The sequence below is a fragment of the Callorhinus ursinus genome, unplaced genomic scaffold, assembly GCF_003265705.2.
Source record: "Callorhinus ursinus isolate GAN/ISIS: 27379988/994484 unplaced genomic scaffold, GSC_fseal_2.0 scaffold15, whole genome shotgun sequence".
NCBI lineage: Eukaryota > Metazoa > Chordata > Mammalia > Carnivora > Otariidae > Callorhinus > Callorhinus ursinus.
This window is the reverse complement of record NW_027397077.1, coordinates 42817732-42832726: the sequence shown is the minus strand read 5'-3', so window position 1 is coordinate 42832726 and position 14995 is coordinate 42817732. Positions and strand designations below refer to the sequence as shown.

The 14995-nt window shown below is 43.8% G+C and overlaps 1 protein-coding gene across 10 annotated transcripts in view; it reads left to right on the top strand.

The window, feature by feature from the left end:
• NR2C2 (nuclear receptor subfamily 2 group C member 2) overlaps positions 1-14995 on the top strand; it is a 93476-nt gene that overhangs the window by 55362 nt on the left and 23119 nt on the right. For all 10 annotated transcript variants that reach the window (XR_003210698.2, XR_003210697.2, XR_003210696.2 and 7 more), the window contains 2 exons: positions 10170-10370; positions 12493-12595. Coding sequence is in view for 3 of the 10 variants with exons in the window: in XM_025884875.2 (XP_025740660.1) it covers positions 10170-10370; positions 12493-12595 (304 nt within the window). In the remaining 7 variants the exon portion in view is untranslated. The remainder of the gene's footprint in view (positions 1-10169; positions 10371-12492; positions 12596-14995) is intronic.

Sequence of the window (14995 nt, the reverse complement as noted above, 5' to 3'; positions counted from 1 at the left end):
TGTTGCAGTGAACATTAAGGTGCGTATATCTTTTTGAGCTAGTGCTTTTGTTTTCCTTGGATAAATACCCAGAAGTGGAATTGCTGGATTATATGATAGTTCTATTTTTAATTTTTTTAAAAATTAAAGCCACTGTTTTCCATAGTGGCTGCACCAATTTATATTCCTACCAACTGTGCATGAGGGCTCTTTTCTCTCCACATCCTTACCAACACTTGTTAATTGCTTTTTTTATTATTATTTGATACTAGCCATTCTGACAGGTGTGAAGTGGTATCTCATTGTGGTTTTGATTTGCATTTCCCTGATGATTAGTGATGTTGAGCATCTTTTCAGTACTTGTTGGCCGACTTTCTGTCTTCTTTTGGAAAATATCTATTCAGATCCTCTGCCCATTTTTTAATCAGTTTGTTTTTTGCTGTTGAGGTGTTTGAGTTTTTTTTATATAACTTGGATATTAACCCCTTAACAGATATATAATTTATAGGTATTTTCTTCCATTCAGTAGGTTGTCTTTCCATTTTGTTGATGGTTTCGAAACCTTTGCTGTGCAGAAGCTTTTTAGTTTCATATAGTTTCACTTGTTTAATTTTGCTTTTGGTATCAGATCACCAAAACTGATGTCAAGTTTACTGCCTTTTTATGTTTTCTTCTAGGAGTTTTATGGTTTCAGGTCTCAAAATCAAGTCTTGATTTTTTTTTTTTTAAGGCTTTATTTATTTGAGAGAGAGAATCGGGGGGGCATAGAGGGAGAGGGAGAGAGAGAATGCCACTCAGACTCTGTGCTGAGTGAGCAGGAAGCCTGGCCTGGGGCTCAGTCTCACAACCCTGAGATCATGACCTGAGCTGAAATCAAGAGACAGACACTTAACAAACTGAGCACCCGGGTGCCCCAAGTCTTCCTTTGATTTTGAGTTGATCTTTGTATATCGTGTAAAATAGTGGTCCTGTTTCATTCTTCTGCCCGTGGCTTTCCCAGTATCATTCACTTATTGAAGAGGCTGTCCTTTCCCCATGGTATATTCTTGGCTCCCTTTGTCATAAATTAATTGACCCATATATGTGTGGGTTTATTTCTGGCCTCTTTCTTCTTTGCCATTTATCTACTTGTTTGTTTTTAGGCCAGTACCATACTGTTTTGATTACTATAACTTTATAATATAGTCTGAAATCGGAGCGTGATGCTTCCAGCTTTTTTCTTTTATTCTCAAGGTTGCTTTGGCTATTTATCTTTTGTGGTTCCATACAAATTTTAGGATCACTTTGTTCTATGAAAAATGCCATTGGAATTTTGATAGGAATTGCATCAAATCTGTAGATTGCTTTGGATAGTATAGACATTTTGACAGTATTAACTCTTCCAATTTAGGAGCACAGAATATTTTTCTATTTGTGTTTTCAGTTTCTTTTGTTAATGTCTTACAGTTTTCAGTGTGCACTTCTTTTACCTTCTTGGTTAAATTTATTCCTAGGTATTTTATTCTTTTCTCTTCTCTTCTCTCTTCTTTTTTTTTCTCTTTTCTCTCTGTAGGCTCCATGCTGGGCTTGAACTCACAACCCTGAGATCAAGACCTGAGCTGAGTTCAAGTGTCAAGAGGCTTGACTGACTGAGCCACCCAGGCGCCCCTTGTCTTTATGATTTTCTATGCATAATATCATGGCGTCTGCAAATATTGACAGTTTTACCTCTTCTTTTTCAATTTGAATGCCTTTTTCTTATTTTTCTTGGCTAATTGCACTGGCTAGGACTTCTGGTACTTTGTTGAATAAAAGCACCAACAATAGGCATCTTTGTTTTATTCCTGATAATTGGAGGAAAAGCTTTCAGCTTTTCACCTTTGAGTATGATATTAGCTGAGTTGTCCATGTGTAATTTTGACAGTCACTGACGGACTGCCTTCCAAAGAGGTTGTGCCAATTTATATTCCCACCAGCTCAGTATGAGGGTGCCCATTACCCTTCACACTTAACTATATATTATGCTGTATATACTGTTTAATCTTTTTTAGTTCTCTGGGTGAAATATCACTGCTGTATAAGTTTTGCATTTCTGTTACTTATTCATCCATAAATATGTAATAAACAAAAATTACTCTGTTTTTGAGTATCTAAGCTGATACTTAAATTTTATATAATCATAAATAAGAAAGTACTTTTCCTGCTTTCTGAGAATTTCCATCTTCTTACATTTCTCATCTGTTCTTCCATGTTGTCTGCTTTTTCCTCTAGAGATCTTAACATACTGATCTTTCTATTCTAAGTTTCTTGTTTGGTCATTCCAAGATTTTTGTCCTTTTGGAGTCTGATTCTGCTGCTTGTTTTATCTCTTCCAATTGTGTTTTTCTTGCCTTTTGGCATGCCTTATACATATTATTTTTAAAACCAGACAGTATCTGTTGTTGGGTAATAAGAACTGAAATAAATAAGCCTCTACTATGAGGATTTATGTTAATCTGGCTAGGTTGAATTGTGTGTGATGTTTGCTGTGGCTGTAGGTCCAGAGGCTTCAGATTCCTCTAGTGTCTTTGTCTTAGTCTCTCCTCTTGACTTTGGGCTTCCTTGGATATTCTTCCTCAGAGAGTGTGTGTCTTGAAGCTCTTCCATCTGTAATCCACTGTTATACTGGAGCCCTGTTGGTAGGGTGGTAAGGTGTCAGGGAGGGAAAGCGTTCTACCATCTTATGATGAAATCTCAGTATTTAGTAGGCCTGTGTCCCTGGGCTACCTGTATGAGTTCCAGGACCAAGTTCCAACTTTGAGGTGGGGTTGGAGGGGTCCCGCATACACAACACCAAGCAGTTCTGACACTATCAGCACAGAGATAGCATCAGATTCTACAGACTAATGATACAGCCCTGTAAGACTGACCCCTACTCTCACCTCAGACACCAGTCACAAGTCCCAGGCTATTAGCTGAGCTTCTGACCAACCAGTTACAGATTAGAGGTTCCAGTGATGTTCTTAGGTTCAATTAATTTGCTGGAGCAGCTCACAGAACTCAGGGAAGCACTTACGGTTACCAGTTTGTTAAAGGATACAGATCACCAGCCAGATGAAGATACCTTGGGCAACGTGCCAAATGAGGGAGCTTCTGTCCTCGTGAAGCTTGGGGCCAGCTTGGTGACACAGGAAGTGTTCTGGTTCACCAAGCATGGAGGCTCTCTGTAAAGGGCCAAAAAACTGTTCTCTTGGGTTTTTATGGAGGCTTTATTACATAGGCATGATTGATTAAGTAATTGACCACTGGCTGATTCAACCTCCAGCCCCTCCCCCACACCCCTACCCAGTTGGGGGGTGGTACTGAAATTTCCAACCTTTTAATCACATCGTTGATCCTTCTGGCAACCAGCCCCTGCCCTTGGGAGGGGTCCCAAAAGTCACCTTCATTAATAACAAGACACTTGTTTCACTTTTTTGGCTCTAAAGCATTTTTAGGAGCTGTGGGTGAAGATCGAATATATCTGAAAAATATATTTTTGTCATCTGAATGACCAATTACATATTTCTTATAAATCATATTGCAGGTTGTAACCTTCACAAGTGTGTATTATTCCCTTACTGCCCACCCCTTTCTCTAAGATAGAAAGGTCCAAGAGGCCTGGAGTTGAAGAAACGCCCTTTCCCCAAGTGGGATAGGACTCAAGTAAAGTGTTTTCCCCTGGGGAATAGGCCTGTGTTTATTTTACAGAAGAAACCCTTGAGTTTATTTTACAAAAATTCTTTTTTTTTTTTAAGATTTTATTTATTTATTTGAGAGAGAGAGAGAATGAGAGATACAGAGCACGAGAAGGAAGAGGGTCAGAGGGAGAAGCAGACTCCCCGCTGAGCGGGGAGCCCGATGCGGGACTCGATCCCGGGACTCCAGGATCATGACCTGAGCCGAAGGCAGTCGCTTAACCAACTGAGCCACCCAGGCGCCCTATTTTACAAAAATTCTTCCCCTACCCCTACCAGAGCCACCAGGGAATCTTTCTCATCTCTTCACCTTGAGAACGAGGTGGGATTCCTAGATCTAAAATCCCTGACCCTCCCAAGACTGTGGCCCCCAGGAGTTTCTTACTCCCATCCTAGTCTGTGCTAAGTCTCCAGCAGCTCTTTGTAATTACCTTTTAAATATTCCTCCAGGTTGGCTTCTGTACCACCTAAGCAGATCTCAGACTTTGTGAATCCACCTCTCCAGATTTGGGGATGGATTTGCCCTGCACACTCAAGTTCTCTGATAAGTCCAAGGAAAGTCACTGATTTTCAGTTTATCTTGCTTTTTCTGTTGTAAAGATGAAATGGTGACTTCTAAGCTCTTTACATTGAAGTTGAAACCAGAAATATACTTTGAGCTCCACACTCATCTATCTGGTATTTTACTTGACATATCTATTTAGGCTTCTCATATTTGGCAGGCCAAAAACAGACTTCTGAATTCCTACCAACCCTTGCTCCTTCCACCATGCCAGTCATTGTTCGGGCTAGAAACCCAAGAGTCATTCCCGGCTCTTCATTCGCCAGTGCTCACATCTGTACCCACCTGCATGTGCTGTCGCTCCTCCCTCCAGCACACATCCTGCAGTGATCCCCTGCTCTCCAGACCCGCAGCCCCCATCTTCAGCTCCCACCTGGGCTCCTCCAGGGACATCCAAACAGTTTCTCAGTTTCCACTTTTTTGGTTCTATATTTTTTCCATCCAACATCCAGGAATATCTGTTTAAAATGCAAAGTCCATCATTCCTTCACTTCAAGTCTTGAATGTATTTAGAAAACACTGTTTTGTGTTATTCAGGGAGGAAAGCTTTGTCAAATATTTTATCTACATAAACGTTCTAGGGATTGAGTTAGTGAGGCTGAATGGAGAATATGTTTGATCTTTGCCTGTGAGCAGCACTAATTACTCATGAGTTAAAAATTTATATTTGAGTAAAAGATTCATGTACCTTTTTGCATAGGTCAAAAAAATTTTTAACAGATTTTCTTTGCCTTTACTTTTAATTATCTCTTCTATTGTCCTTTGTTATGCTTTAATATACCGACTTGTAATAATCTGACAAACTTTATATATGTATTTAAAAATATATGTGTTTGTATAAAATAGTATATAAGATAGATATAAAATAGCATAAGAAACCTGAAGACCCTGATTTAGGAGGGCAAACCCCTGAGTGGCTCCTGTTGTACTTGGAATGAAATCCTGACTTCTACTAGGGCCAGCCCACCCCCCTCCTTAGGCTCCTGGGCCACTCTTCATTGTCCACAGGCCTGATGTCAGTTCTAAGAGTTCCTTCCTCTTAGGGCTTTCCATATGCCAGAACATTTCCCATTGCTTAGAACACACTTTTCCCTAAACCTTTATCTGACTCCCTTCTTAGCCTTGAATCCTTGTTAAATGCCACCTTGACACAGAAGCCTTCCTTGACCTCGCTTTCTAAAAAGTTAAGGGCCTGTGTTACTCTCTCCTACTCTAGCCAGATCTTTTCTCCCATAACATTTATCACAAATTGTTCATTGGCTGTTCTGTTTGTGTTTTTGCCACTTTTCCACTAAACTTAGAAGCTTCACAAGAGCAGGAGCCATCTCCATCATGCCTGTAATCTAGCAAAGTGTGCCCGGCATAGAGTAGACCCTTTGTAAGCATTTGAGGAATGAATGAGTGAGTGAGTGAGCCGAAGTCAGAGGGGGAGATTCAGTGAGGTGAAAGGAGTAAAAAAGGCTTCCCAATGAGGAGACAAGTATGTGAGAGCTTAGAGCAGGAAATACTTTTAGCGAGGTCCTCTTATATTCTGGGGCTCGTACCAACTGCCTTCAGATGTAATAATTCTTTTTTAAAGATATGTAAACAGGGGCTCAGAAAGCACATATAACTGTTACACAGTGACCCAGTTGGGAAGCAGTAGAATGAGCATTCCATTCACAGCTCTAGCTGCAAAGCCCTATTTCAGGATCACAAACTGTTTACAGGACCAGGTGGCAGTGAAGAAGGTGGGCAGGGTGGGAATTAGGGCCAAACAGAGAGCCTGTGCCCCATCCAAAGGAGCGACCACACACAGCCAGTTGATAACCACAGGGGAACTTGGGGGCAAGGATGGGGACAGCTTGTCAAAAGAACTGTAAGTCTGATTCTTATGGTAAATACTCTATCCTCAGCTAGTGCCAACCAGTTTTTTAAATTTTAAACCCTGAGAGGTCAAGCAAAAGTTATCCAGTGGCTGTCTTTTGCCTTCAGGCTGTCCATTTGCAGACTCTTCTTTACAACATGAATGACGAGCTCAGCTTGGCTGGAACAGAGAGTGGGTAACATGGAGGAGAATGGCAGTAAGTCAGATCTTTGAGGTCCTTTTGGGGTAGAAGTAGAGAGGGCCTTGGGCCAGTAGAGTATGTAGTCAGCTGTGCTATAATGTGACATATGTGTTCTAAAAATTCGCATACTGTGCAAAATTCTGCAGTGGAAACCACAGGGCTTATGGGGGTATGTGGGGTTAGTGGCATAATATTCAGAACTTGTTGGTGACACATTAAAAAGCAGGTATGAATTTGATCTTATTTAAATTGCGGTTTTACATACATTAAATGGTTAAGAAACACATAATGACAACCATAAATATGGCACTTTTCCTTGAAGGAGACCTGAAGCTTGCTTGTGGAGGGGATGTGGGAGGATTGTAGCTGCTGAGTTGCTGTGAGTGGGGTGATCTGAAATCAGGGAAAGCTTAACACCACATGTACTGAGCTGGCTATTCCCACCCCGCTCACTTCACCTGGGGATCATTCTCTGTGTGTGTACTGTTTCTCAGGAGAAGTCATGCATAAACACAAGATTTATATTATGCACAGAATAGTCCCTAATATATCAGTCACACTGGAACAAATGTACCTTTTCAAAACAAGAGTTGTAGCAGTACTAACCATGTAGCCAGCCTCGGGAGGCCTTAAGAGTCACAGAGGGGCACCTGGGTGGCTCAGTCAGTTAAATGTCCAATTCTTAGCTCAGGTCATGATCTCAGGGTCATGGAATCAAGCCCTGTGTTGGGCTCTGCGCTGAACATGGAGCCTGCTTAAGATTCTCTCTCTCCCTCTCCTTCTGCCCCTCCTCCCTGCTCTCTCTCTCTCTTAAAAAAAAAAAGTCACAGGGAAAACAAGACATTCCTCCTTAGGTTCTTCCCCCCCCCCCATTTGTTACTGTTTGCAAGCAGAGAGTATGAACATTTGTTCCAAGTGAAGAGATTAAATAAAGTTTGCCTATTTTCATTTCCTAGGGCTGTCATAACAAATTACCACAAACTTGGTGCCTTAAAACAACAGAAATTTATTTTCTCGCAATTCTGGAGCCCTGAAGCCTAAATTCAGGTATTTGCTAGGGGCATGCTCGCTGTAAGGTTCTAGGGAAGCATCCTTCTGTGCCTTCCTAGCTTCTGGTAGTGACTGGAAATCCTCAGGGTTCCTTGCCTGCAGTCTCCAGGCAGACTCTGGTAGTGACTGGAAATCCTCAGGGTTCCTTGCCTGCAGTCTCCAGGCAGACTCCAGTCTCTGCCTCTGTCATCACAGGCCTGCTAGTAAGGACACGAGTCACTGGATTTGGGGCCTACCATCTTCCATTATGGACTCATCTTAACTTGATCACACTTGCAAAGGTCCTGTTTCCAAATAAGGTTACATTCACAGGCCCTGGGGGGTTAGGATGTAACCATCTCTTTTGGGGGGACATGACTCTACCAACAGCACATCTTTACCACCCCTCCTCGGGAAATTTAATAAGTCTGGATACATCCTCAGTTTGTTTCCTTGGTCTCATTAAACAGGTATCTGCCTGCTGATATTTGTCAGCAAGGCCTTTGTTTGCCTGAGGGTCACCCTGGGGTTTTGTGAGCCTGAATCTTTAGGGGGAAAAAAAAATAATCTGAGCTTTGGGATATGTTACATAGAGCCACCAAGAGCAGCTGGACCCAGTTACTCCTACCTCCCACCCCTGCCCAGCCCCATACCTGCCATGCCTTGACCAAGAGGCCTGGGGAATAGCATCAAAGGTGGTGACATGCCAGTGACTTTGTGTACTCAGGTGCAGAGTGTGTCACCTCTGAACACGTGAAGGACTTTGACTAGCCTCGCCTTGGTTATAGCTGGTGATTGGAGATCCCTCTCAATCACATGAGTATTTCATTTGTTAACAGGGAAAGTCATTTAGGAAGTAGATAAGTTTTGAGAGACATGAAAAGGAAGTCAGACATTTTACTCCCAGATCTCAGGGTTATAAGGGCCTTCTAAAGGCCAACTTGTTACCTTTTAACTAAGGTAGGAGTGCCTTCTGTGGCAGCTGAGAGAAGTGTATGTCAGCCAGTCTGTCTGCAGTCTTTCAGTTCAGCATTGGGTAGGAAAAGTGTAAGAGAATTCCTCTTACAAAGTTTTCTGTCTCATGTTTTACTTTTCCAGGGGACTCTGAGTGTGTATGCCACAGGTTGTAACAATGAAAGGTACTTCCTTTCATTCTCTAAATCTGTTCTTCAGCCTTCAAGATCTTTTGACCTTGATCAGTTGCAAATGATGCTATGCTGGGATTCATGCGCCACCATCAGCTAAGGATTTTTTCATGCATCTTCTATTCCCAGTCTGCTCTTTCTGGTCTTGAGCTTGCTGTGCCCTCAGCCTATAACATACTTCGCCACATATTTGCATGGCTTCCTCTCTTGCTTCATTCAGGTCTTTGCTCAACATCACCTCCATCAGAGAGATCTTTCTTTCTAAAGCAGCCCCCCTGCCTCCTTCCCCTTGACATGCTTTGTCCATTTACTCTACTTTTAAGTTTTCTTTATGACACCTACCATGACTGATACTCTACAATATCAGTGTTCATGGTCTGTTTCCCCCATATAAGGTTAACTCCACGAGGTATGAGCTCTATTGTGTTCATGTCCCTATCCCTAGTACAAAGAACAGAGTTTGACATATAGTGGACACTCCATAAACATAATGAAGTGATTGGATCTTTGTCATTTTTTTTTTTTGAACTAACCAGCATTGTCTGATTTTCCATATTGGATAGTTGGCAAAGTTGTTGTGCTAGATTCTTTGTGAGTTTGCTGTCTGAACTTTGGAATGCTGTGTCACAAGTCAGCATCCGTCAAGATGTAGCACGGATGCCAGACCTGCCCATAAATATGGTAGAGGGAAGGGAGTTCCAGCTAGAGATGTAGTACCTCTCCCCTTATCCAAGGCCCAGCCACAACAGCCCCCAAAATCCTGTTTGCTGTGAGAGCCTGCTGGTGCCCCAGGGAGAAGGTGGGCAGCGTTCCAAAGCTGGGCACTTGGCCTCGAGGAAGGCAGGACAGAAAGTAGAACAGCTTCAGAGAATTTCAGGAGCAGGAATGACAAGTCCGTCTTGCTGTAGCAACTATTTCAGTTGTAACCAATGCAGTTAGGCAGGGACTCTGGAAAGAGGCGGACTCCAACAGCTGGCCCCCTGAATGGTGAACGGTGGGAGTCTCTGGAGGAGTCAGGGTCAGGACTTCCCTGGACTTTATTATGCCTAGGACAGGGCATTTTTTTTTAAGTTAAACTTATCATCTACTATTATTATCTCCATTTCATAAAAGAAAGGATTTTTCTTTTTCCAGTTTTATTGAGATATAATTGGCACACAGCACTGTATAAATTCAAGGTGTACAGCTTAATGACTTCACTTACGTATATTATGAAATGATGGCCACTATAAGTTTAGTTCATATCCATCATCTTATATAGCTACAAAAGAAAAAGAAAAAAATGGCTTATTCCTTGTGATGAGAACTCTTAGGATCTACCTTCTTAACAACCTTCAGATGCACCACCCAGCAGTTAGCTACAGTCACTGTGCCATACGTCATACCCCGGTACTTTTTTTTATCTTAAAACTGGAAGTTTGTATCTTTTGACCACCTTCATCTAGTACCCCACCACCGCCTCAAAGGACATTTTAATTAAAATAGTAGGAATGATATCATCCTAAAATAAAATTAGCTCCATGAAAATTGGTTTCTGAAAAGCTCACGGTTGTGTTTTATTTTTCTCATTTCACCATGCACTGGTGAAATTGCATCTTGGACCAGCATTGACTCCAGGACGGCACTGGGCGGTCACCACTTTGAGCACCATCTGCAAGTACACAAGTCGCATGATACTCCGTGAGAGCAGCCTCCATGTTGTGTCTTGTAGATTGTAACAGACCAGCAGACAGGACAGAAGATCCAGATAGTCACCGCAGTGGACGCCTCCGGATCCCCCAAGCAGCAGTTCATCCTGACCAGCCCAGATGGAGCTGGAACTGGGAAGGTGATCCTGGCTTCCCCGGAGACATCCAGTGCCAAGCAGCTCATATTCACCACCTCGGACAACCTCGTCCCTGGCAGGATCCAGGTAAGGCTGTTGACAGGCGTTCCTTTCAGCACTTCTGCTACCAAATCGGTTTCTGACTCTTCCTCTGCCTTGAAGGCCAAATCCATCTCTAGAAGGTCCTTTGAGGACCTACAAGTATGGCAGATTGCTGCTTTGGCTGAAGTAAAAAACCAGCAAGTGAGTGGCAAGGCGCCCAGGAGGCAGTGCTTAGATGTGATGGAAGTTGAGCCAGGACAGTCAGTGGCCCACAGGAGACTGGCATGAGCAAGCTGGTACTAAGGCCACTGGAGAATTGTTCTAACTAACCTAAGGCTGCACAGAGGCAGTTCTTGGCCCCTGATATTTTAGGGGCCCCACCTAGGGCTGACTGCAGCCAGATGAGGACTGACTTATTCCTAAATCTCACTTCATCTTTTCCAGATCGTCAGGCCTGGTCCCAGCTCTTCATTCTGTCCTTACCTGCTCCTGTGAACTGCTGCCTCTGGGTCTCTCCTCTCCCTGCAGCCCTGGCAACCATCCTCCCCCTTCCTGTCTTTATGACTTTGGCTACTTTAGGGACTTCACCAAAGTGGAACCCTACAATATTTTTTCTTTTGCATTTGGTTCATTTCACTGAGCATAATGTCCTCAAGGTTCATCCATGTTGTAGCCTGTGTCAGAATTGCATTCCTTTTTAAGGCTGAATAATATTCCACTGTATATACATAGACCACACTTTACTTATATAGTCATCTGTTGTTGGATGTTTAGGGTGCTTCCTCCTTTTGGCTCTTGTGAATACTGCTAAGAATCCATGTGTTTTGAGTGGGGAGGGACTTTCTACTATGGAGAAAAATAAGGAAAAGAAAGGATGTTTTTTCTTCTGATAGGACTGGGTTCAGAGCACAAGTGATGTTCAGCTTTCAGAACTGCACTTTTGAGGGCGCCTGGGTGGCTCAGTTGGTTGAGCGCCTGCCCTCGGCTTAGGTCATGATCCTGGAGTCCCGGGATCGAGTCCTGCATCGGGCTCCCTGCTGCTCGGCGGGGAGTCTGCTTCTCCCTCTGACCCTCTTCCCATTCGTGCTCGCTCTCTCTCAAATAAATAAAATAAATAAAATCTTTAAAAAAAAATGCACTTTTGAGACTCCTCATAGTGCAATTAGTAAATTCTGCCTCCTTTCCCAGAGTACATTCTGACCAACTGAAATTAAAATTCCTCCCTGCTTTTTTATGTTGTTCATGAGAAGGTGGCTGTGGATTTTGTTGCATGCTCTATAAGAGGTCATTCTACATAGTAATTTCTATATATATTCCCACTATACAGAAATAATGGTAAGGGTTATTGTTCGTACATTATTTAATAACAGCTATTTTTCACTTTCTCCTATTGGTGTCAGTTACAGTATTCTTCCAGATGAGTAACACTGTCACCTAGAAAGTCACCTGCAAGTGAAGGAGAAACAACAGGTTTCAGAGGTCACCTGTTCTAGTCCTTCTACTTACAGCTGCCTCAAGGAGAGACCTGGTTATTTAATTAATAAAGCTTGATTCTGGGGCCCCTGGTGGCTCAGTCGGTTAAGTGTCTGCCTTCGGCTCAGGTCATGATCCCAGGGTCCTGGGATCGAGTCCCACATCGGGCTCCCTGCTCAGCAGGGAGCCTGCTTCTCCCTCTGCCCCTCCCCCTTGCTCATGCTTTTGCTTGCTTGCTCTCGCTCTCTCTCTCAAATAAATAAAAAAATCTTGGAAAAAAAAAAAGCTTGATTCTTTCTCTGCCAAATATGCCTCTCGGCATACATTCCAAGCTGTTTCATGGGAATAGAGAAGGAGCCAGAAAGACCTGCAGTATGAGCATCTGCATGTGATTCTCCACATGGCCCCCCATCCTGGGCAATTTGCTAGCCAGATAGGAGAGTGAGTAAAAACCAGTGCCTGACCTTGGACAAACCCCCCCCACCCCCACTACCATCACCCCTGAAGGGGCACTGTCTAGGTGAGCAACAGGGCCATTCTTGTTATCAGGTTAAGTTGTCAGGTGGGATTTTCCCAGTTCTGCCCAGGGTTTTCCTGCTTAGAAACCCAAGATGAGGAATTTATAGTTAAACATTAGTTTGTTTAACGATCTGGTTTTTAATCAGCACTTTGCTTGTTTCCTGATTCTTCTTAGATCGTCACGGACTCTGCTTCTGTGGAGCGCTTGCTGGGTAAGGCCGACGTCCAGCGGCCGCAGGTGGTAGAGTACTGTGTGGTCTGTGGCGACAAAGCCTCTGGTAAGTAACCCTAGGTTATAGGTGCACATCATGGTCCAACATCCTGAACCAAATGGGGGTTGGAGGATTATTGGAGAGAGAACATTTTCTGTTGATTTGTAGGTTTCAAAACATGAACTCCACTTTTCTGAGTGGGGTAGTGATATAAATAAGCAAACCAGTTTGTCAGATTATTAGAATCAAAAGGAGTCGTCAAGACACTGTTTCTGTGACTTATAAATCTTGGCTATGTGTCAAATATTTACGTACTACCAAGAAAGCAATCATTTCTTTAATCTAGGTAGTATTAGCACAGTGCTTTGCTATTTCACAAGATGTGTTATCTATTTTTTCTTCATCCTTACTCTGTCTGCCATCCCCTCACTATAAACCAGTATGGGAACTACTGTAATGAAGGAGGAGGGAGCATGAGATTCTAGCTGGAGCCGTAGGGTCAGGCAAGGTCCCCCAGTGGCAGTCATGTTGTGTGAGGCTTGGAGGTTGAGGGTGTGTGTGTGTGTGTGTGTGTTGGGTAAAGCAGGAGGGCGTTCTGGCTGGTGGAGCCAGGGCCCGGTGAATTTACTGTCCACACCCATGGTGTCTTTGGAGAAGAGCTCCTGGACTTCTGTGGTTAGGATGTGGGTGAAAGGAAACTGGAGATGATGTCTGGTCCAGAAGTTCAGTCTTCAGCCTGCTAATGCCGGGAAGCTGTAGAAGGTGAGGCAGGCAGGCAGGACGGAGGAGTATTTAGTATAGGTGCCGCTGAAATGAGCACAGGATAGAGAAGGATTTAATAAGGTACTCTTCCAGCTGTGTTCCGGGCACAGGCCTGGGTTTTGTGATCGGTTCCACTTTATTCTGTAGTCACAGAATTCCCAGGAACTTTGGACACTTTGTGGTCCTAGTTAAAACAAGCAAAAAAAAAAAAAAAGGTGGGACCAAGCATCTTAGGAAGACAGCCCAGACAAACATCCACAGAGGTCAGAAGCTCCAGCGCCCTCCTAGCTCATGGTACCATTTGCTCTGCCTCTATTCCCACTCCTTATCTTGAACAAGGCAAAACCTAGCCCATCCCATCCCTTTGCTGAAGCCAGTGCTGTCTGTGTCCTCATCGTCCTTCTGTATAGACTGCTCTGGCATTTGTTACATTCTCTTATAATTGATTCTTACAGGCCTGTCTTCCACACCAGAAGGGGCTCTTTCTGTTAGAGCAAGAACCATGTGTGGCCCCTCCATCTCTATATCTTCTTGCTCAGCCAGGAGAGGCACTCTGCAAGCTTTTAAACAGATGAATGAAGCATGGACATGACAAAGAGGCCACAGAGTCTGCTTGGCTTCCCCATTTGTCAGTCGCCTTCTGGGCTTAAAGGAATGGCCTAGTCATAGGCTTGCAGTGCCACAGTCTCCAGATATCAGAGGTCACTCTAAGGGCTAGGGAGGCTAAGGAAATACCGCAAGGAAGGAAAAATGATGTCTACACAGCAATTTTAGTACTACTCTTCAAGGCATAAAATTGAGACCCTCCAAGTACACACTTGGGGAATGGCTCTGCATGCTCCAGCTCAGGACAGTGGGACGCTCAGTAGCTGCCATCAGCGATGATCCTATGAAATGTGCAATGTAGCTATGGTATTGAGTTACAGAAGATCAAACCAGGAGAGCATATCCATGGCCTCTGTCAGCTGGAAGCAAAGGAGGTGTGATGCATGTGGAAGCGCTTGGTGTATTTGCAAGGGTAAACTGAGATGGGGGGCTCTTTTTAATGTCATCATTCATTAGAAGTTAGAGACACCAAAGTAAACAAGATTAGAAAAAAAGAATTGTATGTAATAAATGTACTTCTAGAACTGTGTTTCCAAAAGAGTCTGAATACCTAATCCAAGGGAGCCACATAGCATGCACCCTTCCTTCACCTTGGGCCTACATAACCACAGCCCCTGCGCTTCCCCCAGGGTAGCTGTAGGGCCCAGGACGTGACTCACACCGAGGGAGTATAGGGAGGAGTAGGGCCCTGTGTGCTAAAGCAGCTCAAGCATGCTTCTGCTGTGTGCCACCGTCGGCAGAACAGGAGCGCCAAGTGGCTTCACAAGCCCAGCTCTGCAGAGCCAGGAGCAGGTGTGCACAAGTGGGCAGGATGGCTCAGCCATCCTCCGTGAGCTGCTGCTGCATGTTAGGTCCTTCGTGTACTAAAAGCATTAAGGTCATGCCATATACCAGCTGTCACGTAACCGATCTGAGCTTCTGTTTTTCTATCATGACATCACAGGGCTACTTTAAAGATCATAGGAAAATTAGGGGAAGAACCTAAGTGCCGTGCTTCATGCTCAGGCTCGTGGTTGTCCCATGGCTGCTGGCACCAGACACTGTGCACCAGTTACTTTGATAGCCTTACCTTAGACACAGGGCCTGTGATGGATCACC